At 35.3% G+C, this 25,228-nt stretch overlaps 1 protein-coding gene across 1 annotated transcript in view; it reads right to left on the reverse strand.

Moving 5' to 3' along the window:
• The window catches only part of LOC107722287 (leucine-rich repeat and fibronectin type III domain-containing protein 1-like protein), a 159,726-nt gene that overhangs the window by 50,858 nt on the left and 83,640 nt on the right, over window positions 1-25,228 (reverse strand). Inside the window, exon 2 of the mRNA XM_016530580.1 lies at window positions 13,641-13,786. Coding sequence (XP_016386066.1) covers window positions 13,641-13,687 — 47 coding nt within the window. The 5' untranslated portion in view covers window positions 13,688-13,786. The remainder of the gene's footprint in view (window positions 1-13,640; window positions 13,787-25,228) is intronic.

Here is a 25,228-nt window from a genome sequence, read left to right on the forward strand (position 1 = left end):
TATATATATATATATTAATTGCATTAACGAAAAATTATTTATGAGCTACTGACAGACATTCTATCTATATTTAAGTTGCTTTAATGCATCCTTCAGAATAATAACAGAGATGACAGAGAGTATATTTGTTTTAATAAACTGATTATATATCAATTCTAAAAAGGTGTTAAGGATGAAACAGTTCAACCTAAAGAGTTTTGCATTTGAAGACGCAATGGAGAATATTATTATTGCTGGAATATATATATTTCAGTTCTGTTCACTGCTGCCAAGCGCTGTGGGAGCAGATTACACGTCTCACAGAGAACATATAATTTACATTGCCTCTTTTTGGTGGCAGATCTTTGAAATCATTAAGTCATGAAGTGTTGTATTTCCACAGTTGGAGCCGAATGGCCCAAACAGAACTCTTACCAAAATTATTAATAAACATGCTATTTGCTTCCTTGGCCCATTTGACATGTAGAGCATTTAGCTTATAGTTCAATTCAGTTCACGTTTATTTGTATAGCGCTTTTCAGAATGCAGAATTCTTGCTTTTCACAATTTTGTTGCAAAGTAGCTTTACAGAAAAGGCATGTTTCAATGACACAATGTCATTTGGCCAGTGAATCATGCATTAAATCACAAAATGTCCTTGAATCTTTTTGAGCAGCATCAGGTTGGAGAAAAACCTTGACAAGACCCAGACTCATTTGGGATCCATCCTTCTTTAGCAACAAAATAATGTCATCATAATATACAGCTGTAAAATAGTAAAATAAAAATACATTTTAAAGAAAAATAAATAAATAAATAAATAAATAAATACATAAATGTATTACTACTAATAATAATAATAAATTATTCTATTATAATAATAAATAATTTTGTATCTACATCTTAATAATGTTAAATGTATTCAACAGTCAATAAATAAATACCTAAATTTATTACTACTACTACTACTAATACATTATTTATTGCATTGTAATGTATTGCATGTAAAATATTTAGATTTCAAATAAATGCTGTTCTTTTGAACTTTGTATTCATCAAAGAATCCTGAAAAAAAAAAAAAATAATAATAACGTTTTACAGTTTCTAAATAAAATATTAATGGGGAAAAATAAAAATGATAGATAGATAGATAGATAGATAGATATCGTCATGTTTGACAAACAATCTCACTAAGATTTGACCAAATTAAATTTCCACATTTAACTGTATTTGATTTGAGTGCAAAGGGGAATCATTAGATTAGACCCTGCAAGACCACAGTCTATTGCTACTGGGTTACTAATGCCCTTTCTACAAAACAGGGTGCGACAAAGCCACAAAAAAGATTATCATAAGGTCCTCCAAGTCATGGTAACCCAAATTGGAAATCCATGGAAAGAGGCTGTTCAACACAGCTAATGTGGGTTGATTCATTATCCTCAAACACTCAGCAGCAGATGAGCTTTGAACCCGCAGCAGGAGAGAGGTTCTCAACACTTAGCAGTAGATGAGGACTCATCCCTCAGTGGGACACCAGAACTAAACCCTCAGCGGCAGATGAATACTCAGGGATCTGTCCTAAATTCAGCCCAGTTGGTGCCTCAGTGTGTCAGGAGTTTGAGTCCAGCTTTAACCATGTCAGAGTCAACAGTGTCATGACCCACATCCATCTGCTGATGTTATCAGAGCCCCGGCGGAGAGGAAGGAGCCCAGGGATCCAACTGGGAGCAAGGTGTAAATTCACATCTGCTCAGGAAACCAGGGAAGGTGAGAATGAAGATGGTGTCTGGTGTTCTTGGTGTGTTCTCTGAATGATAGCAGGAGTGGAGGGCTGTTAAGCTAATGAGAATTTAGCCAGCCACAAGCTTACCAGTGACTATCGGTGCGAGCGTTTTTTTTTTTTTTAATGTCTTTAGGCAGAGTGAATGAGGATTATGTATCACAGAACTTGTTTGAGTTTATAGAAAAGAACGGACGGCCAGAAACACCTGTTTGGTTTTCACTGTGTTATGATTGGCACACTCGCTCCTCCTGACACAATACTGGAAACTTTACATTATTAATTAAAAGTAAACAACCCGCAGACTGTCTGTCAGTATAAAACCACCTTTCAAAATATGTCATGTAGTTCAGAGATTAATCCTTACATTTAATTCAATATAATGTAAGATGCACTCATATTAAAAATGTGGTCAATACGATAATCTGATCATTTTCACATTATGGTCAATAACGGACAAATTGCAGATATTAAAGCTCTACACTATTTCATCTAAATTATCAAAAAAACTAAAGACTAAAATTGGTTGTTTTATATGAAATTAAGAATCACATTATAATGTACTGTGTGAAAAATGGACATTTGCATCAGGCAACCGTGAAACATTTGCAAGTGAATACAAAGCATATCAAGGAAATGCAAAACTTTTGCAAGCGAATGCAATTTTCCTCAGGATAATTTATTTATTTATTTATTTTTATTTATTTATTTTCCCGCACGTGAATGCAAAGTTTCTCAAGGGAACCCAAAACAAAAGTTTCACAAACGGATGCAAAGTTTCACTGGAGAACACAGTTTTCCTTGGGGGAACATAACACTTTTGTGAACTAGGGGTGTAACGGTACACAAATATGACAGTTCGGTACGTACCTCGGTTTTAATTCGGTATGAATACGTGTACCGTTACACCCCTATTGTGAACAGATGAAAAGTTCCTTGGGGGCATGAAAGTTTTACAAGAGAACACAAAACATTGAAATATTATTATTATTTTTCTGCCATCGCAATGATTTTCCATCACCATGTCCCTTTAGGGGCTCTATAATTATCTAATATCTAAACATCTAAATATCTAAAATAATATCAACCGATAACCGATATGGTACCGATATGTGCATCTTTGAAAAAAGACAAAATTACCAACTTCAACCTAAGTCAACATAATGAAGTTATGAGATAAAAAATTATCTCAATCAGCTCTAATTATCTAATATAAAAATATCTAATTACCTAAAATTTATTTCAGCCAATAACTGATATGGTACCGATATGCATCCCTAAAAAACGACAAAATGACCAACTTCCACCTACAGTATGTCAACATAATGTCAACACAAAGTTATGAGATGCAAATATTCTCTCCATCAGTTCTAATTATCTAATATCTAAAATCTAATTATCTCAAATTAATATCAGCCAATAACCGATATGTGCCTCTTTAAAAATATTCTCTCCATCAGCTCTAATGATCAAATCAAGTCAAGTCAAGTGCTGGGGGGGGTTCTCTTCTGGTCAGACAAATAATATCTATACATCTAATTATCACAAATTAAAAAACTGCAGGACTGTGGCGTCCATAGTCTTCTTCTGATCTTCATTAGCTGCATTACAGAGAGTCTGAACATCAAAACTTTCACCATGAGACATATGAACTGCACGAAGCTGCCGGAGAAACTCAGGCTTTAGGACTGCGGGGCTTTGTGGATGAGAGCATCTGTCTATACATCCTCTTCCCTGTCCAGGCAGAGGGGATTGTGGGAGATATTCTCACTAGCTCTCTGCAGTGTTTAAACAGATGGGCCCTCCAGCTCCAAGAGTTACACACTCTCACTCTCTGTCTAACACAGATACACATGCACACACCACCTAGCCCTGGCAGGGAGGAGAGGAAAGGATGCCCTCAGAAATACATGAGATGCACTGGAAGGTGAGATAAGAAAGAGCGAGTCAGAGAGGAAGTGGATGGAGACCAGTGCACTAGATCAGCTCCTGCTCCTTTCTGCATTAAGTTCAGTGTTGTTGGATAATGCAGTTGGGTAAACATGATGTCCCCTGGCTACCCTCACACGCTCTCTGAGAGCCAATAAACTTCAGACACCTCTTTTACCCGTTTTCTCTGACTCAGCAGCTCATTGGATTCATAATAGCGCTACATGCACGCGTTTGTGTGTCGGGAATAATGTCGGAGAGGGAAAACAGCGGAATAGCACACAGTCAGCGCTAGTGCTCTGATTAGAAGGAGGATCTGAAACTCTGCTGGCTTGACAGGCTGCTTGTAGAACTGCAGCTGTGCGCATTCGGCTCTCACCACACCTGAATGATTACGGTGAGGTTGCTTTAAACACACACACACACACACACACACACGTTCTTTGAGAAGCTGTCTCTTTCTTCGCTCTCTCATCTAACACAACCATGGCCAAAAAATAAAATGCATGCAGTTAGAAACTCAGATAAGTGGACCGAGGCTATTAGAGGGAAGAGCTCATCAAATTCATGACATTATTATCATCATCATCATCATCATCATCATCATTATTATTATTATTATTTTGCATAAAATGTTTATTATATAACCAGATATATTACACCTTAAGAATAAAATATATCATTTATTTTACTGTTTAAGAATAATATAAACAATTATAGTATAATTGTATTAATATTTTATTTTATCTTTATTTACTATACTTCAGGTTTTCATTATAGTTTTAGATTTTTATATATAGTGTTAGATTTTTATTAATTTTCTTATGCGTTTTTGTCAAATTCTGTTACCAAAATAAAAAAATGCTCTGGGTATTATATATATATATATATATATATATCAGATTACCATTTAGGATTCATTTATTTTTATTTCAATTTTTGTTCAGTTTTAGCTTTTAATTTTATTTATCTATTTATTTTGTTTCCACTTTATATTTTTAGTGTTTTAACTTAAGCTAAATTAAAATGTGAAATGTTGGTAATAGCAATGCCAACTATTTAGAATAATATTTATATTGTCTAAGATTAGATTTGTCTAAGATATTAACTAACACACACACATTATATATACAGATAGATAGATAGATAGATAGATAGATACAGTGTTTGACTGTAAGTTTGCATAACCGATTATCAAATTTGCTTTTTTTTTTTATGTGGTATGTGTGTCAGACGGTACAGAAACTCAAATCACAATCAAACGAGTGTTTAAACTGAGATATCTGTCAGACTGTACTGTCAGACTGGAGCGCTGAACAGCGAGGAGTCCTCCTACTCAATCCTGTCAATTGTGATTTTTTTGGGTTGTTGTCATGGCGAGGCTCAGCCACTCTCGTCACAAGATTCCGTGACATCGCGGCGTCATCTTGCAGCACTGGCCAATCAGAAGCCGACGAGTGTGAATGCCGGCTGAGAAGGATCCACCAGCAGGAACATTGAGGAGCAGATGGCTGAGGCGTCTGGGAGCTGAGAGCAATCTCTTCCGTTCTTCCCCTCTCAATCCGTTTCTCTCTCCTTCTCTCTCTTTAGTCTTGTCTACTACAGTGTGAACTTCAACTTTTTTTCTAAACATATGGGCATGATATTCTTGTGCAATATGTGTAACACAAGTTATTCATTAAGGGGTTGAACCCCGCCAGCCACACAAACCCAGTGCTTTTGGAGCATATAAATCTACAGATAAAATAGCGTTTAAAATCTGCTACATTGAAAATAGATAATGAGATGACTTCTCTGATCTAGATGAAGGACATTTGTAAACAGAAGTGTCATGCCTGTTCAAATGGAGTTGCTTGATCGGATGGATTTTGAATGAAACTTACAAACAAATTGCTCAAAATTCATTACTTTTTTTCCATACAATGAGAGTGCATTCACTGGCTTTTAAGTTAATTTGTAATCTTCAAATAAATAAATAAATGCATGCCTGCATGAATGAACGAACGAACGAACGAACGAACAAACAAACAAACAAACAAACAAACAAACAAATTCACTGGTTGTCAAGTGATTCTGAAATAATAAATGCATAAAAAAATAAATGCATAAATAAATAAATAAATACATAAATAAATGCAAGCAAGAACAAACAAATACATAAATAAATAACCATCAAGCCCCCTGAATGTACAATATCAAATTCAGATTTTTATCATTTCTATTTTTTTATGTAATTTAGAATTTTTATAAATCCTCAGTTTACTTTACATACTTTAGTAATAAATGTACAAGTAATTATTTTTTATCTTTATTAAAAAAGATAAAAATAAAAACATTTTTTTTTATCTTTATTAATTTCACATCCCATTTCACAACACACACTTCATATCTTAAAATATTCACTGGTTGTCAAGCGATTCTGAAATAATAAATGCATAAAAAAATAAATGCATAAATAAATACATAAATAAATGCAAGCAAGAACAAACAAATACATAAATAAATAACCATCAAGCCCCCTGAATGTACAATATCAAATTCAGATTTTTATCATTTCTATTTTTTTATGTAATTTAGAATTTTTATAAATCCTCAGTTTACTTTACATACTTTAGTAATAAATGTACAAGTAATTATTTTTTATCTTTATTAAAAAAGATAAAAATAAAAACATTTTTTTTTATCTTTATTAATTTCACATCCCATTTCACAACACACACTTCATATCTTAAAATAAATAAATAAATAAATAAAAAGAGGAGAAAAACACTCATAGTGGATAAAAAACCTTCAAAACATTTGAATTCTTTCCCTGATGTTATAACAGAAGAAAATAGATGGGGGTGAAAACAAAAGAAAAGCAAGGGGAAGAGAATATGAATGGTAGGGAAAAAGTCTGCACTTCTTTTAATAAACAGCCCAGTGCTCCCAGAACCAAACAAACTGGATGATGTATTTGAAAACAAAGCATCAGGATAGAGAGAGAGAGAGAGAGAGAGAGAGCAAACTACATACAGAAATGTGTTCACAGCAAATGACCAAATCAGTCAGCATAAGACAACCTCTCAAAGTCAATATTCCACTGTTTCATCTGCAGCTGCTCAAGATCGTTAATCGTCCTTAAACTGGTAAACACTGGTAAACAAGTGCCTGGTCCACATAAACACACATCATTAGTAAAATCACTTTAAAAGGGAAGCCAATTTACACCACAAGCATCAACTAAAAGAAATGCAATAAACTTAAATGACTGTTTTCAAACAGGTTTCCCAAACACTCAATGCTTGTGGTCAGCCAAAGAAATAGCCCCGCCCCAAAGTCACGCCATTGGTTGAGCCAATGTTGCCAGGTTGAAATGCAAATAACACAGAGCCCTAATGTGTACACTTTTTAGGGGAATAAACTACAAAAGTCTTACTTATGGTTCTCTCTGCATGTTAAATTGTGAGAAAAGAAAGTATTTGAACAAGTCCTTTGGACGCCGTCAAGCCTGCGGACATTTTCAAACCAAACTCTGGGGGAAACATCACATTACGTAAAGCCCAACACTATTAACGCTGCATGTTGAGATTCAGTAATTGTTCCCACTGGTTTGGTAGACTCTTAAAAACTCCCTAACAGCTGGAATAGAGCAAGCCTCCATTATTCCCCTGGCTGCAATGATCTTTGATGGCACCCGGGAGGACACAAGCATGTGACTATTATCTAATGGAGTCGCCCATTAGTGTTCGGGAGAGAGACGCTGACCAATAACACGCATTAAGAAATGAGAAACAAGGAATTGGATGGTGGGATATAAAACAGGCCTCTGATATGGGGGAGGCTTAATATGCACACCCACGCATTCGGTCTCATTTCACACATAAAGGTCAGAGAACAATAAAGAGGAACTGAACTGAACCGACAATTGTCTATAATGAATCTGCAGCACTGACCAATAACACGCATTAAGAAATGAGAAACAAAGAATTGGATGGTGGGATATAAAACAGGTCTCTGATATGGGGGAGGCTTAATATGCACACCCACGCATTCGGTCTCATTTCACACATAAAGGTCAGAGAACAATAAAGAGGAACTGAACTGAACCGACAATTGTCTATAATGAATCTGCAGCCATGTTTGTGACAGATCAAAGCGTCGACTGCAGTTCTCTCGCAGTGAAAGCGGTGCTGTACACGCAAACGTAATATATGTACATATATTACATTTCTATATATGAAATATCTTGTCATGAAAAGAAATTGGAATAATTTCATATATTAACAAATATGTACGTTTATGTATGCACACAATATTTTCGTACGTATATGTCCTGTGCATGTATATCCATCCTAAAACCCATCATTACATGTTGATATTGTATAAGTAAATATAAAAGATAGACACATATTAAAAAAATAAAATACAAAAATACAAAAACCTACATAAACACACATATTTTTTTTTGCTTTGTTTTATGTTATTTTAATCAAGTTGCATATATAAATAAAATACATATTGTTGACATAAATGGTTGCTTCATATAATAACAAAATTTAAAAAAAAAGTTATCATATATATATTATTAACATATGTACATATACCAAATTTTATATGGGGATTTTTACAAATATCAAATTAAATGTCATTTTCATCTACCTAGAGAATGTTCGTAAAAATTATATAGTGCCTTACAGGTAATATATATGGCAATTTTACTCTTGATATAGAGCAATATATGTCATATATTTTATCTATCTATCTATCTATCTATCTGTCTGTCTGTCTGTCTGTCTGTCTGTTTATTTGTTTGTTTGTATGGGAAGGACTGCAACTAACACATAAAGAAAAACTAACAAACAAGCTCCTGTTAGTACAATATCAAATTCATATTTGTATTTTGTTATATTGACTAAATAAATCCTCAAACTCTTACTTTAAAGATGTTAATCCCAAAACGTAGAATGTATTAGTATTAGTAGTAGTACTTTACCATTTCTTTATTGCTTTCACGTACAATTCCACAACACATGCTTCACACATTACAAATAGAGTAAAAACCTCACAGTGGATAAAACGATTTCAAAGATTTAACTGTTGTTGCAATTCTCTTGATTTTGAATGTTCAATAAATGTGATGCTGTGAACACGAAAGTGCTGTGAGACAAACACATAACAGACTACGGCTGCAAAACCAACTTTATTGTTATTTATGTTTTGTTTTTATTTTCCTCACTGAAAAAAACCCAAGCGGTCACTGTTGTCAGTGATAAAGCATCCATCATAAACCCAACAATGTGAAATCCCCATTCCAAGCATGCATAATTTTTATTATGCAATATGTAAAGCGGAGGAAAAAACTAAACAAGCGATTATATGAAGGCATTATGAGGTCCGTTTCCCACTGAGGCGAGACTAGAGAAACTCTGTGAGCAAGTGCTCAGGTTTTAATCACCAAAGCCATAATTGTAACACTCACCGAACCAAATGACAGCCATTAGGTACAGTCTTCATGGAGCTGCATGCATGAAAAGAATAACTGTGGTCTCTGTCTAGAAGCTCTGAAGACACACAGAGGCTATCTTGCTTTCCCAGACACTAACGGCTGATTCATCGAATTATCCTTCTTGCTCAGTAACTGAGGCTGCCCTGCCAGCTCGATCCCCATTCCTCACAACTGAATAAATGAATTTCTAAACAGGGTGAGAGAGAGAGCGCAAAAGAGCGGGAGCTGGGGTGGAAGGTCGCAATAACCCAATGTAAATGGAGCCTGTTACCACTGGCGGAGGTAAAAGAGACGATGGATACAGAGAGATGCCGCAAGAAGAGGCAGAGACGGAAATGCATATACACAGGCCATCACAATGAGAGCGTGACATGATTCCATTAGGATCCAATCCGGATGCATTTATCTTTGTTTGTCCAATTCCTAATGACCGCTGCGCCTTGGCGGTGCCTGTCCCCATCCTCGCTCTTCTGCACACAGCTGGCACCACTGGATGCCCTGAAGCACCTGCTGCTCGTCAATGAGGGCATCCAGCCACAGACAGAGCTGCCAAATGCCATCTGCCCGACTGACCGAAGCTTAAACATCCTCCTGCCACCATGAGTCCGGTCCAGAACGGCCTCTTACTGCCCAAACACACAACCAATGTATATCAGTGTCTTTAACTACTTACATGTGTCAGCTCCAATATACATTGGTGTATTCTGATGTTTTTTTTTTTTTTTTGGTAAGGATGCATTAAATTGAACAAAAGTGATTTCTGTTTCAAATAAATGCTGTTCTTTTGAACTTTCTGTTCATCAAAGAATTCTGGAAAATAAAATATCAGTTTTCACAAAAATATTGGGCAGCACAATTGTTTTCAGCATTGATAATAATCAGAAATGTTTCTTGAGCAGCAAATCAGCATATTAGACTGATTTCTGAAGGATCATGTGACACTGAAGACTGGAGTAATGATGCTGAAAATTCAGCTTTGATCACAGGAATAAATTACTTTTTAAAATATATTAAAATGGAAAACAGTTATTTTAAATTGCATTGCAATTATATTTCACTTAAAAAAAAAAAAACCTTACCAACCCCAAACTTTTTAACAGAAGTATACAAGTATTTATGGTTGAGTGAATAAAAACTATACATATTTAAAATATATATTTTAGCACTGCAATTATTGTATGGTGAGTGTGACATCAACAACAACAAAAAAGCTAAATTACAATATAAATAAATAAATAATAATAATAATTATTATTATTACAATTATTAGTAAATAAAATAAGTACAATTATTAAACTAAAAAGTAAAATTATTTTAAAAATAAAAATTAAAGCTACAAAAAATAAAAAAAGTAAAGTTTACTAAAAGTAAACTAACTGGATGGATGGATGAATGATGGATGAATGGATAGATGATACACACACACACACACACACTTGTCTCCCGGCAACATAATTATTTTTCATTGATAATGAGATGGGGCGTCAGTCATAACCCCATCGTTTTGATTACGAGGCTGTGAAAATATTTATTCCACATCAGCAAAAACACATTCTATTTTTCCTGATTTGCTTTACAAATACTGAAAATGAGGCCAAATTCCGCCCACCGAACATCTGTTGCTCACTGTGCCATTTTCCGAGCTGACCTGATACATTTACACTTCTCACAAATAATCTCACTTCCAGGGTTCAAGATCAGTATCCCTGTGTGAAGGAAGATCTCTAGGGAATCCAAATTCAGATGGCACCGTTTTCTCTCTGTTACCATCAAATCGATTTGAACCACCGCAGATACGCCGGAGAGTCAAAGGGTCACGGGCTTCCCTGCGGTATGGCCATTTAGTACTTTTAAAAATGTCCCCTACCACCGAGACCAAACTCTGCTCAGATACAAGAACCAGACTGAGCAAAATAGCCAGAGACCAGATAAGTTCAGTCAATGACAGCACATTTGAGACTTTCCATCTTCCCATTGCGAGTGATCGTTTATGGATGTCTGAGAGATTCTAGGTTTCTCATGGGGATGAAACGGTTACCAGATTGAAGGTAAACTATGATAAAATGTGCAGACGGTTAGTTTAACAGTTTCATATTTTAATTATCATTAAAACCGTATATGATTTGAAAAATTCACAGTAATGGCATTTGCTTCCCATCTTCCTTCTATGTAATCCCTAATAAAGTAATATTTATAAGCACAGCTGCTTTGTTCACAGTGGTTACGGTGGAAACAGCTCAATTTCTGCTGTTACATAAGCGCCACCTGCTGGTAGACAGTAGATTTACATTTTTCATTCAGCCTGTCTGCTGTTTTTGTTCAGACCAATGCAAACATTGGCAACCAGATTGTTGATGTAAAACAAGCTAATGTGGAGTCTAGAAATCTCAACACTTCGGATAATAATGTAGAATTAAGCCTATAATTTATCATTTTGACGCATCCTTTTCTTAAAAAAATAAATAAAATAAGTAAAGGCTGAAATGTGAGGTTTATTATTTTATATATATATTTTTTTTTTCTTTGTCAAAACTTTATTTGAGCATGTAATTTAAAAATCTGCATGTAGCATGTAGTTTAAAATTTTTGAATGTTATTATTTTGAAGTTTATGCAAACAAAAAGTGCATTGAGCTGCGAATATTATTTGTTGTTTCTTGGTGAAACGATTGTGTGTATATGACTACCTTTTGAACATTTCCAGCACATTTTAATAATACCATGATGATATTGATAACCCTGATAATTTTGGTCACTATAATCATTTTTGTAGAATTGAGACTCTGTTCTGTTTGCAGCATAATAATGCACCGGTGCACAAAGCGAGGACCGTAAAGAAATGGTTTGTTGAGTCTAGGTTGGTAGAGCTTGACTGGCCTGCATAAAGCCCAGATTGAAACCCTACTAAGAAGCTTCAGGATGAATCTGAGTGCCGACTGTGAGTCAGAGCCCAACGCCCAACATATCATGCCTGACCTCACGGACGCCTTATATCTGAATGGCGCAAACCTCCACAGCCGTGATCTAGTGGAAACTCTTTCCAGAAGAGTGGAAGCTGTTATAGCAGATGGTTTTGAATTGAGATGATCAACAAGCTCATGTAGGTGTAGTGCCCAATGTTCAATTGTCCATGTACACTACTGTGCAAAAGTCTTAGGCCATTTGTATTTTCACCCCAAAAAAAGATTTTTCTTTCATTCTTTTTTTTGTTGTTGAAAATACTGTTGCACAGTGGTGTACATTTGGCCATACAGTGTAAATTAGAGGTCAGGCACAGAAGCACTCCTTGTATTCATTGGTCTAAATAATAAATTAAAATTTGGCCTAAATACAAGTTTGTGTATAGAATAATATGATTATTTCCAACATTTTGGACAAATTTGCTTACTGTGTTTTCTGCTACTCCTCCTACAAAATTTGTCCAATCCTATTACTGCACAATAAGGGGGGGGGGGTCTAATTGCAATTTTTAAGATAAAAATTGTGATTGCTATTTAAAATGCAATTTTACAAATTCTGGTTTGCTGTGCTTGTTTGTAGGGCTGCACAATTTGGCCAACATTGTAGGATTATACATCAATATGGCTAATAATAATAATAATAATAATAATAATAATAATAATTACATTTAAAATACTAAATAAATAAAAAAACAAGAAATATTACTATTAAAGTATTTCACTGTAAAATAAAAATAAATAAATATAAATAATTTATCTTAAATTACAACTATAAAATTAAACACTAACATTTATGGCTTAATTTCTTAATTTTCAAAAGTTAAACCATCAAATTTTATTTTGAGCATTTACTGTGAACTGAGTCGCTCTGAGATGCTGAAAAACAGATGGATAGTGAACTGGTCGAGTGTAAAACAACCCAGTGCCATGTTTCACTCTGAAACACGCAGCTCATATATTTATCACAGCATTTGTGGTTTGATAATCTGATTAAGAAATGTCGGTTTTATTTTGATTAATCATGCAGGCTGGTTCAATGGTCACTAATACTGCCTTATAGATCTTCTTCAGGCCAAGCCTCGCAAAATTAACTTGTTGAATTTTTGGTGTTAAAAAAAAAAAAGCTAAACAAAGTTCCTGACAAAGACACCAATCATTATGTCAGTCATTATCTTGCAACATCATCTGCACATATTAACACAAATCTTTGCCACAATGTCCTGATTGTCCCATGAGTGATGTCAAATGCTATAAATACTAGTAAATCTGCTTATAATCCTTGATCTAATTTATATTATGTAACCAAAGGGAGTCGTATGACCAGACAAATCTTCTCCAATGTACAACTGGCGTGTGCCACTGGGGCTTGCTGCCTGCAGCTAAATTTGCCATTGCTTTCCCTCACGGGTAAAGCACAAACATCAAGAGGCCCGTCTGGTTTCAGACCTGTAAATAAGACTGAATGTCAGCGTGGCATCACCACCGAACAACAGGACTTCACTGACCTTCCAAGAGGCCGACCCAGCATTCTCAAGTCCTTCAGCCTGTCCATTTTCTCCTCTCTTCAGGGTGTGACGACTCCACGCTACTGATCCAGATACAGGAGCTCCACTGCAGTCATTGAGTCATTGGCTACGATACACCAATCTGTCTGTGGGAAAAAGAGAGGGAGTGAGAACCAATATAGATGAAGACAAAATGGCTGTCAAAGCACTTCACGTTCTCTTATATTTACACAGCTAAGGGTAATTGATTATATTCAAGACAAAAACACTGACTGAGCGCACAGACACTCTGTCTTATTGCTGAGTGGAGCCCAGTGTTGAGAAATGGTGATCGTTCTTCATTCATCAGCTCTCGAGAGTTGGAGAGACAAATGTGTGAGATAAATGACAGGCTTTCCTCGGCTTTAGAGTCGAAGTGGTCCCGAATTACAGGGTGGTAATTTTTGTGTTGGCCGCTGTATGTTCTAGCTGTGTAATTGGCATACGTTGGTGCTAATGGTGGAGTTACCATGTTCAGGAGAGACTAAATTACCATTCATTACAATGGAATAACACAAACAGAGAGTAAAGCTCCACAGTTTTCTACAATAAGTACTGGGCAAACTGGTAAAATTGGGTTTAATTACAAAGAATGTTCGAATAAAAATCATAATTCTCAATTAATTCCCATGATACTGTAATCACTCTTATGCTCACATAAGAGAATTTACATATAAATTAAGGCTATAAATTTAACAGGTTAATTTAGTGTTATTAATTATGTATTAAAAATAAAGCATTCCAAAATTAATGCAATTAATCATGTCTCCCTGACTCGTGCAGATTCATGGGATTAATGGAACAGAACGCAGGCATGTTTCTAAAAATAAAATTGTTTTAAACTTGACACAATCTTTAGAAAATGCAAATATATTCATCTGCAGTTTGGGGTTTTAATATTTTATGTATTCATTAATTTATTTTTCAAAAGAATTTAAAAACTTTTCTTCAGAAAGGATGCATTAAATTTACTATCAACACATTTATAATGTTACAAAAGAAAGATATTATAATGATTATTAAAGGATCATGTGACACTGAAGAAAAAATCAGCTTTGCATCACAAATGAATTACACATATATATATATATATATATATTGAAATAGAAAATAGCTATTCTGATTTGTGAAAAAAAACATAATTATACTGTTTTTACTGCATTTTTGATCAAATAAATGCAGCCTTAGTAAGTAATAAGATCCTTTTTTTTTTTCAAAAACATAAAAAAAAATCATAACCAACCCCAACAATTTGAATGTTAGTGTACGTAAACTAACAACTAAATATAATTAAATATACGGCTGCCAAATCTACCTGCTGCAGGTCAGTGATGGGCTTATGTTCAATGATGGAAATAAACACTGACTTTGTATAATCTATTCAGTGATTCTCTCATCTGCCTCAATAATTCAGACTAATGTTCATGAATTACCTTTAATTAGGGGGGTTCAGCTACAAACAATGATATATGTGATTATTTGTAATTAATCTGATTATTAATTGCCATATCACGTAATTAATCCGATTACAATTTTTAATTGTTTGATAGCTCTCATTAAAACATTAATAAATCAAGACAGCATCTAAACAGTACCTTCACATTGGCCCTCTGAGCAGCATGAAAAACACATTTCCAATTATGCCCAGAAAGTGAGCAACGTGACAATACGAGCGCGCTCCCAGCCATTTAAACCACTGAAGCTGTCACTGTAAGTTTACACAGTTTGAGCCCTGCAGTCCAGCGCGAGTTCACCGAGTTCTGGACTCGCAAATACTCCCCTTTAAATCAACATAGCTGTCTCTACTGCAGATAAATATCTCATTTACACCTCGCTATATTGGCTGTTACACCGATTCCACTGCAAGCTAGCGGCACGACGCGCAACAAATCCAAAAGAAGGCCAAATTACCATTTCGCTTTGGTTCTAAAGCATCTAAATGTCAGGTAATGTTTCGTCAGCGCTCAATTTCACGTGCCATCGCTGACAGAAATGAAACATGAAACACAGATGTGTAGATCAGATTGCTTATAACTCGCTCATTAAGGACCAGATGTTATTAATCATGGTAAAATGTTTTAAACACCTCCGATTGGCCATTGCATCCATGTGCATGACTGACGTGTCTGTGATCGGTTACAAAGCTCAACATCAGCAAAAATACGCAACCTAGGGTCATCGGAAAAATTTGCATTTAACTACTATACATTTCTGCAAAACTCTCAAAACTACATGCAACTGATTGCAGTTTCCAGTTCAGCTTAAATTAACACCTTTTACACAAACTATGATTACAGGGCAGATTATTGGGTTATGTCTGTGTGGTTCCTTGCACACTACTATGATATAGGCTCAAAACACTTTGACCATGTAGTGCATAATTTGTAAAGTAATACATTTTGATGTTTGCAGAGCCCGGTCTCATGAAAATGCATATAAATAGTATGCCAAATAAAAACGAAAACTCGTGGTATTGATACGCAAAAATGGACTTTGGCGTGCATATGATACGCATGTGTTTGGCGTGCATATGATACGAAATTTGTTGGCGTACATATGATATGCAGTTTTCACGTACATATGATACGCATCTACCCCACAACCCTAAACCTACCCATCGCATAGCATATACACGCCAAAGTCCATTTTTGCGTATCAATACCACGAGTTTTCGTTTTTATTTGGCGTACTATTTTACACACTTTTGCATCACATAACCAGCTCTAAATGCACAGCTTTTCTGACATTGTAAACTTGCTCGTTAGCGCACCCGGTACAGCATTACTCTTGCATTGCGAAGTGAGTCCTGTGAAACACGAGCCATGATAAAAGAGCTCAAAGTCTTGTAAAACCAAGATAAAATGACATGGTTGCCACAAATGTGTTTTAATCTCATGTTTTCTTTTGTTAACCCTATCGGTTAGGTTTAGTATAGATGTTACATTATTTTCAAACACGATTAACCATTTAGGGCCATTCACCGGATATTTGATTTTCAAACTTCCCCAATACGTTTTATCTGTTTTAGATAAAAATGAACAAGCTTTTCGTGCTTTTTTCACTTTGAAAGTGTCAGGAAACATGCAAGAAACAATGTAAAATAATTTTGCAGAAAAGTTGCCACAGGCTCGTTTTTCCAATGACTCTGGTTTGAAAAACCATGTTGCAAGTAGAAAAATTCAATGTCACTTTTCATGATTAGGTAATCATGGTAGCAATAATCATAATGTTAATTTGATTAATGTGCAGTCCTTAATTAAATCTTACACTGAATTAAATCAAATTAAAAATATTTTCTGAGATATTTATGTTCCTCCACATTTAAGGGTTAATGATGTTCTGTTCCCTACGCAACCAGATCAACATGCATCACTTCTACAACAAATACATTCATGACACAGATAAGAACAACCGTTAGTCTTCATGCATTTGTAAAGAAGCAGTTCAAGGATAGAGAGGTACAGTCTGTCCAAAGGCAGAGCAAACGTTTAGATGTTACATCAGAGAAATCTGTGATAGGCAGTGAAGGAAAATGTTGTGCGTTTGAATAGTCCCTATTTAAGGAAATATGCTTTCATTAAAGCCAATGGGAACTGTTGGGTCACATTGGCAAATCTGCACTGCTTGACTGCAATTGTGTAAGCCTTGAAATTCAAAAGCTGAAGCAGAATCCTTTTTGAGCACCTCAGGGATTGGACCTGAGGAGACGAGAAACTTTCAAAAATCACTTCATTTGCCATTTCTACCAGCTTCTGACTTCGTGACCTTTGAATACAAATTTGTAAACACTCACTTGTAGGCTTATATGCAATTGTCTAATGTGTGCAGAGTTATTGAATTGCCATTAAAGCATGACACAAAAGTAATGACCAGAACATACCATTTCATTTGAAGGACACACTACAAGCTTAGACTATAATATCGGGTTAATTAAACAAGATACTATTCAAAAGTGAGTATTTAAAACAAACGTAAAACGTAACAATACAACCGGTTGCTTTTCTGCTCGTTTGAACTAATAATCTTTTTCATATTTCCTTCACACATCCCTGGTTTTCTTTCCCATCTTTAGATATGCAGATTGCAAATGAGCCACATCTAAGAAAATGCCAAACTTTCAACAAACGCAGCTACTGAGCTGAGAAGCGACACTGTACCGCAATACGTCTACGAACACGCTAGCATATGTGCACACATACACACTTGCTCATGACATTGCTTAGCTTCTCAGGCATGACATCAAGGAAGCGCTTCATCTCTCCATTCCGATGAAAGTGAAACGCTCGTCCAAATAAGTCCAATCTGAGCGAAGCAAGGCGAGTGTACGAGAGGAGCGTTCGGCATCAGTGTGCTCCTCCGTTCCAAACAGGCCTGCTGTCGACACTTTTTTACAACAAGCATGCGTCAGATCTCTATGTTGTTAACAATCTAACTTCTCAAGCATTCCTCTGTGATTTATATAACATAACATATAAGGACAGGATATTTACATTTATTTATTTCAATGCTTTTACCCAAGGCGATTTGCAAATGAGGAATGCGGGTGCAGTTGCATATCTTAAAGAGAGAATGCCTTTATGAAACAAACACACAGAACACCATCTGAAGCAAGAGGTTTTACAAGGTAGCACCTTGAAATAGTGATTTTTCGGAAAGAACTAGCAAGTAAAAACAACTTTATTTTCTGGCTTATATCAGATCTGCCCTATTTTTGGGGGTTCTTGTGAGTAGACTGTATGCCGAGAGTCAGAAGTCTGACTATGCACTATTCTCCGTGGTCCAGTTCATACTATATCACGTCATGCCATCTGAATCCTCTGAACGTTCATCTGCTTCTAATGAGGTTATTATGATAATGGGCATGTAAATGTACTGGAAAGACCCGATATATCTATGATGTTAGCCATTTCGCCATGCTTTTCTATCACTTGTAATGGCAAATCCTAAACTAAGCGAATGCTGGATTGGCATGGCAGCAGTACTCGCTTTGGCTGAGATACGGTTCACATGGAAATAAGGCCAGAGCCGAGCAGGGGGTTGCAGGCTTTGTGTCCTGAGACACTGAAGCAGCTGTCCGGTCAACAGCAGCAACCCCTGAGAGAGACAAATGAAGCGAGATGGCGAGGAGGAGAGAGTGAGCGATGAGCGATGAGAGAAAGACATCTGAGAGGGAAGGACATTGAGAGCGGCTGCTATTCCAAACTATATTTACAGTTTCAAAAGTACAGTTGCTTCTTCAACATTACATCTGACCACAATCACAAGCCCACGTAACTGTGGGCAAAGCCCTGATTAAATCACAGTGCATTATAATAAACATGCAAACACTCCAAACCTTTTTATAGACCAACCTCCCTTCAGAGATCACACTTTTAATGACTAATTAAGTCAACAAACACAAGGAGAGCTCCGTAAGAAACTCACTGATTTGCTCTTTATCAGAGCTCTTTGGAAATAAAATGACACTCTAGAGCAGCGGCTCTCAACTGGTGCAACTCAAAAGTGAAAGGACAGGAGGGGGAAAAAAATACTAATACTGATAACAAAATGCAACTAACCAAATACTCACATATTTAGGATAGTCAAATAAATTGCCCTAGAAAATGGAGTGGAAAATGCTTCTAATGTCTTGTTCTGAAGGGGCATTTCACCCAAAAATTTTAATTTGGTCAGCATTTAACTGACACAAAGAAAATATTTTGATAAATTTGAATATTTTGAGAATTTTATTTATTTATTTACTTGTTTGTTTGTTTTAGTTAATTCTCATCAAAAATGATTGGTTACCAACATTGTTTTTTTTTTCAAAAATATTTTCTTTTGTGTTGCAAAGAATTAAGAAAGTCATTCAAGTTAGTAACGACATAAGGGTAAATTATGCCAGTTTTCATTTTCATTTCATTTTTGGGAGATCTATCACTAAATATTTGCAGATGTATAACTATTTTCCAATTGGGTAGAAAAAAAATATATATAGTAAACTTAAAAAGTCTTAAACACAGAACAATTAATACAGTATATTAACACTAAAGGGTCATTCCACAAAAGCTATCTTTCTGATGCACTTAGTTTTATTTCTCATTAACTCTTTCCCCGCCATTGACGAGTTATCTCGTCTTTTAGAAGAAAACGCTTCCCCGCCAAAGACGAGTTTTTACGGCTTTTTGTGTTTTCACTGTTATACACTCAGGGGCGCTATTACACATCTTCTGAACGAGTACAAAACCTCCCGAACAAAAACACACGTGAACAGGATGGAGAAACGAGCAATCTCTTATGCAAACAGATGCTTATGAAAAATAATGCGATCATCAGCAATAGACAGCATATTAATGAAATCTGCATAATGTTACGGAGTAAAATGTTGATCCAGGAAGTGATGTCTGTGCAAGCTTTGGAGGTGTTGATAGAAGCTATTTATTGGATTTATGCTTTGATAAGTGTACTGAATATTACCCAGATGCAGTTTTTGATAAAAATTTGATTTTCTCTTTTTTTTGTTTAAAAGTACACTCTAAAAAATGCTGGATTAAATACAATTGGGTTGTTTTGACCCAGCGGTTGGGTTAAATGTTTAACCCAACCTTCTGGGTAGTAACCCAACCACTGGGCCAAAACAACCCAATTGCTGGGTTTGTCCCTATTTTACCCAGCGCTGGGTTGTATTTAACCCAGCATTTTTTAGAGTGTAGAGGCTCTGATCTTTATTTTGGTGTATTGCATATTCAAATATTCATACAGCAAAATATTCTGGAGGCCATCAAATTTTAGTGAAAATCATCAAAATCGCTGGCGGTGGCTGGCAACTTTTAAAAAAAATGCTGGCGGGGAAAGAGTTAATTTAGTTAAAAGTATCAAAGGTTCTCGCAAATGCATGCTGCAATTCACTATTGCACGCAACAAAGTGCACTAATATATTATACCTGGGTTTCAGAGCATTTGCATTTATGAATACGTTGTAATCCAAAGCAACTTAATGCATTGCATTCAGTTTGTGCAATCAAACACATGACCTTGGCATCGCTAGCACAATTGCTGTTAATATCAGGCAAATAAACCGATCGTTCTATGTCTGTAATTGAATGCACAAACAAACACGGAGTCATTTGCATTTGTGCGCTGCATCAAAACTGTTTAATTTTGAATAACTCTTAATGACGCTGATCCACAATAGTTGTTTGAACAGTTAACACGCTCACAGTAAGGATGCATGTGACTCAAGCAAGCAACAATCTCGACTTTAAAAAAAAACTAGAAACTCTTAATAAATGCTCGCTGCACACAAACATGCCAAGAATGAAAACAGTCCAAACATATCCCTAAATGAACCATTTTTCTCTTAGAATTAAAAACATGTTTTAATATTTCATTTGCCACAAAAGCAAATATCAAGCTGCCTAATGTTTGTGCACAGCTGTCTGATTCTGATCTATTGTGCAACACACCAGGAATCTCAAACTTCTGCGCATGAGAGGTAAACAGAATCATTCAGCACCGAACTCAAGTATTAATGTTACACCTGTGGTTTGTTCGAGCGAGAAAGAAATCTGCAGTCTGTTTTCTTTGTCAACTGAAGCTTGTATCGATTACAATGCAGTATTTGCAGAGTGTTTCAGACTTTAGTTGGTATCAAGATGAAACACTCTCAACTCCAAGAGAGGGTTTCCATTAGAGTCACAGCTCTTCCACACTTTTGCTCTCGCTCTTTCTGTGCGGATGCATCTTTTGTACCATCTCCTTGATACAAGCCTTCAGCAGGCCTTTCATTTTGCATTAAATTATAGAAAGACCTAGACAACAGAATAAAGAGAAAGAGAGAGGCGAGAGAACACAATCGAGGAACAAACGGAAAGCGGCTCTGTGTTGAGGCTGGGTTTGGTTAGTATATTTTGACGGCTGAATTATGTACCGTTCATGTCAGGAATCCAGTGTCGCTTTTGCGTTTACTGCTTGATTCCAGCGACTGATATCAGACGACTGCCAACGGAGAGATCAGATGAGTTCAGACTACTGACAAATGAAACACTACCGAGAGAGACCAGTAATCAAATACAACAGATCAAACTCAATAAGTCCCACAGAAGAGTTATGAATTTATAGAAATGTGGATTTTTTTCTTTTTTTACTTTTTATTCATCAAAGAATCCTGAAAAAAGTATCACAGGTTCCAATAAATAAAAAGAAATAAATAAAAAATTAAGCATGCACAACTGTTTTCAATGTTGATAATAAATCAGCATATCAGAATGATTTCTGAAGATCATGTGACACTGAAGACTGGAGTAATGATGCTGAAAATACAGCTGCGCATCACAGAAATAAATTATATTTTAAAATGTATAAAAATAGAAAACTGTTATTTTAAAATTGCAATAATTTAAACAAAAGCAGTCTTAAGTCGCTGGGGTATATTTGTAGCAATAGCCAACAATACATTGTATGGGTCAAAATTATAGATTTATCTTTTATGCCAAAAATCATTAGGATATTAAGTAAAGATCATGTTCCATGAAGATATTTTGTAAATTCCCTACTGTAAATATATTAAAACTTATTTTTTGATTAGTAATATGCATTGCTAAGAACTTAATTTGAACAACTTTAAAGATGATATGTCAACTGCAAGAAAAGGGGAACAGTCCAAAACCCAGAAAACACTTAATATATTTAGCTATATGAAAAAAAAAGAAAGAAAAAAAAAATTGTTAGCAACCAAGTGTAACTTTCCTCTTAAAAAAGATAAAATAAACAAACCAATAAATAAACAACAAAAAAAGGAAATTTAATAGGCAAGGCAAGTTTATTTATATAGCACATTTCATACACAATGGTAATTCAAAGTGCTTTACATAAAAGAAAAGAAAATAATAATAAAAAAATAATCACAACAATAAAAAAAGGAATTTAAAAACGTTGACAATTATTTAAAAATTGATTTAAGAGGTTTAAAATTAATTTAAAACAGTTAAGAATAGAAAATGATTATACATAAAATACAGTGCAATCAGTTCGGACATTGCACAGTGCTCATTCAATAAATGCACAGATAAACAATAAGTTAGCAAGGAGATCCAGAACTCATTTGAGTTGTAAATGGCTCAAAAATTTGCCTATAGTCTAAAACGTAATAATCTAGACAAAACATTAAAAGATCTAGGCCAGATCTGTCGTAATAGTCATGAAAAAAGCCCTCCACCAAACAACAGATAAAATATAAAAAAAAAACAAAGTTGTGGAACGGACTCTGTGAGCATTTTAATGAAACAAACCAGTAGTTTGAGATCCGTCCAACTGGGCGGTCATAGCGGTGGGTGTTTATGAGAGATTTCATGACAGAGAGCAGGAGATAAACCAGCGTGTTGACCTCCTGGAGTGATCCTGTCCGTTTGCCAAAAGTTTATAATCTTCAAAAGAAGAGCTAAGGCCTTGAAAACTACACACCTTCACTTGCAAACATGCCCTGAAGCTTTCTTTACATTGTCAGTATCATAAATGAAAGAGCAGTACCCTGGGAAACTTTGATCTGAGTATGAATGCACTAAAGTGGAACATCATCAAAGCAATTTGTGCCATGTAAAGTTACACCGTAAAATAAACATCTCATGTAAAGCTTGATGGAATTTTTTTTGACATTTCCTGTTCATGCTCTTCATGAAATCTGGATCTGTCAGTAGGACTGCATTAGATAGAAAAAAACACCCGACGGGATCCCAGATACTACTGTAAAAGTTCAGAAAATCACAAACCAGCTCATGCATTGCAAAATTAGGCCAATTCCCATTTTACAAATCTAGATCAGATCTTCATCCGAAGTGTGTTTTCAAATGCTCTGATGTAATGAAGATCTAGCATATTCCCAAAATCAATCTCCTGTGGGAGACCATCGGTACAAATCCAATCGCAGAGCATGCATAAGCAATAAATGCTTATAAATAAAGAGAGGCAGACTCTTGCATGCTAGATGACTCGAGGCTGCTGGAGTAGCCGACGTAAATCTCAAGTGGGACACTCCATCGGAAATGAATCCCAGTGCAGAGAGCTGCCACTGTCTTTTCCAGCATGACACTTTCACTTTAAGTGCTCGTGAAGCCCCATCATACGGTATTGTCCCCGTCCCCTGATATCTGCAATGAACTATGTAAAAATGTACAAGTGAGGATTGATTTAAAAATATCTTCTGGTTGAATGGAAAGGACTGGAGGAGAAAGTCATGCTGAATGAGGCCAGTGACAAGGTGGCAGTGGTGGATTGGGATACATGGATTGACAGAGAGAGAAAAAGGAGGAAGGCAGTGGATTTTGAAGCCTTAGTAACAAGGTTAGTAAGAAATTTAGAGATTCTGGTTCTGGTTCTTTTTTTCCTAGTCCATACAGTAAATAGAGTCAATGGAGACCAATGTTGTTTTGGACAACCGATATTGATTTTTGTGATGGCTGATGCCAATGTATTGGCCAGCCAATATGTTGGACCCGTACTGAATTTTATTGCATGGACAAAAACAGTTCAATCAATTTTCACAAGGCCAGAAGGACATTTTCAGGTTCTGGTTTTAGATTATGATTTTAGAACAAATGAGTTTAAAGGGATGGTTCACCTGAAAATAATAATAATTAATTTTAAAAGTTGTTTATTATTATTATTATTATTATTATTATTAAATACAATATAAGTCAATGAAGACCAATGTTGTTTTTCACTAGTAGTCAACTGATGCTGATTTTTTTTTTATTATTTAATTTTCATATTATTTTTTTCAAATTTAGTAAATATTATCAAATACAAATATAAGTTTAATTTCAGCAATTGCTATGCATGTTTTTACTTTCTTTAAATTAGTGTGATACCATATATATCAGCAAGTATAATGGCATAACCTATTAAAAAAAAGTAAATACACAAATAAATGCATAATAAATTAATCAATTGTATAATAAAATAAAACAGATTATATATATATATATATATATATACATAATTTTGCATATTAAGTAAGAAATAAATTCATATAGATTTGAAAGAACAAGAGGGCGAGTACATATTTTGGAAAATAAATGTGTACCAGAATATCTGACGGTGGGTCATGCAACTCGAGCTCATGAAAATTAAGTATTGTAAGAAAGGTAAGTATTGTTTGAACTGGTGATTTGTACGATCTGATTCTTACGAAACCCTTTAAACTGTAGGTTATAAGTCCACCCTTAAATCTGAACCTCAAACTCACCACCAATTCACCAAATCATAAAATAGTTATTACTTTTGATGAGACTGTGCTCAAACAGTATACTCTTTCATTTCTTAGTGATTATTTAAAGTAAAGTATTGAATTTAGTTCAGTAGAGTTCAATGTTCTTCCATAAAAGCGGATGGTGTTTATTATAATCTTGACATTATTACTAAGTATAAAGGTGTCAGACTCTGTTTCATGTTTCGTGTGTGTCCTGCTCCCCATGTGCCTTCCCATGCCCTTATTTGGTTTGTTTCCTGTTCCTCCCCTGATTAATTAAGTTGATTTCTTCCCAGGTGTTTCCCTTGATGTGTCATGGCTCCCA

Source organism: Sinocyclocheilus rhinocerous, unplaced genomic scaffold (genome assembly GCF_001515625.1).
Source record: "Sinocyclocheilus rhinocerous isolate Xijiao unplaced genomic scaffold, SAMN03320098_v1.1 scaffold904, whole genome shotgun sequence".
NCBI lineage: Eukaryota > Metazoa > Chordata > Actinopteri > Cypriniformes > Cyprinidae > Sinocyclocheilus > Sinocyclocheilus rhinocerous.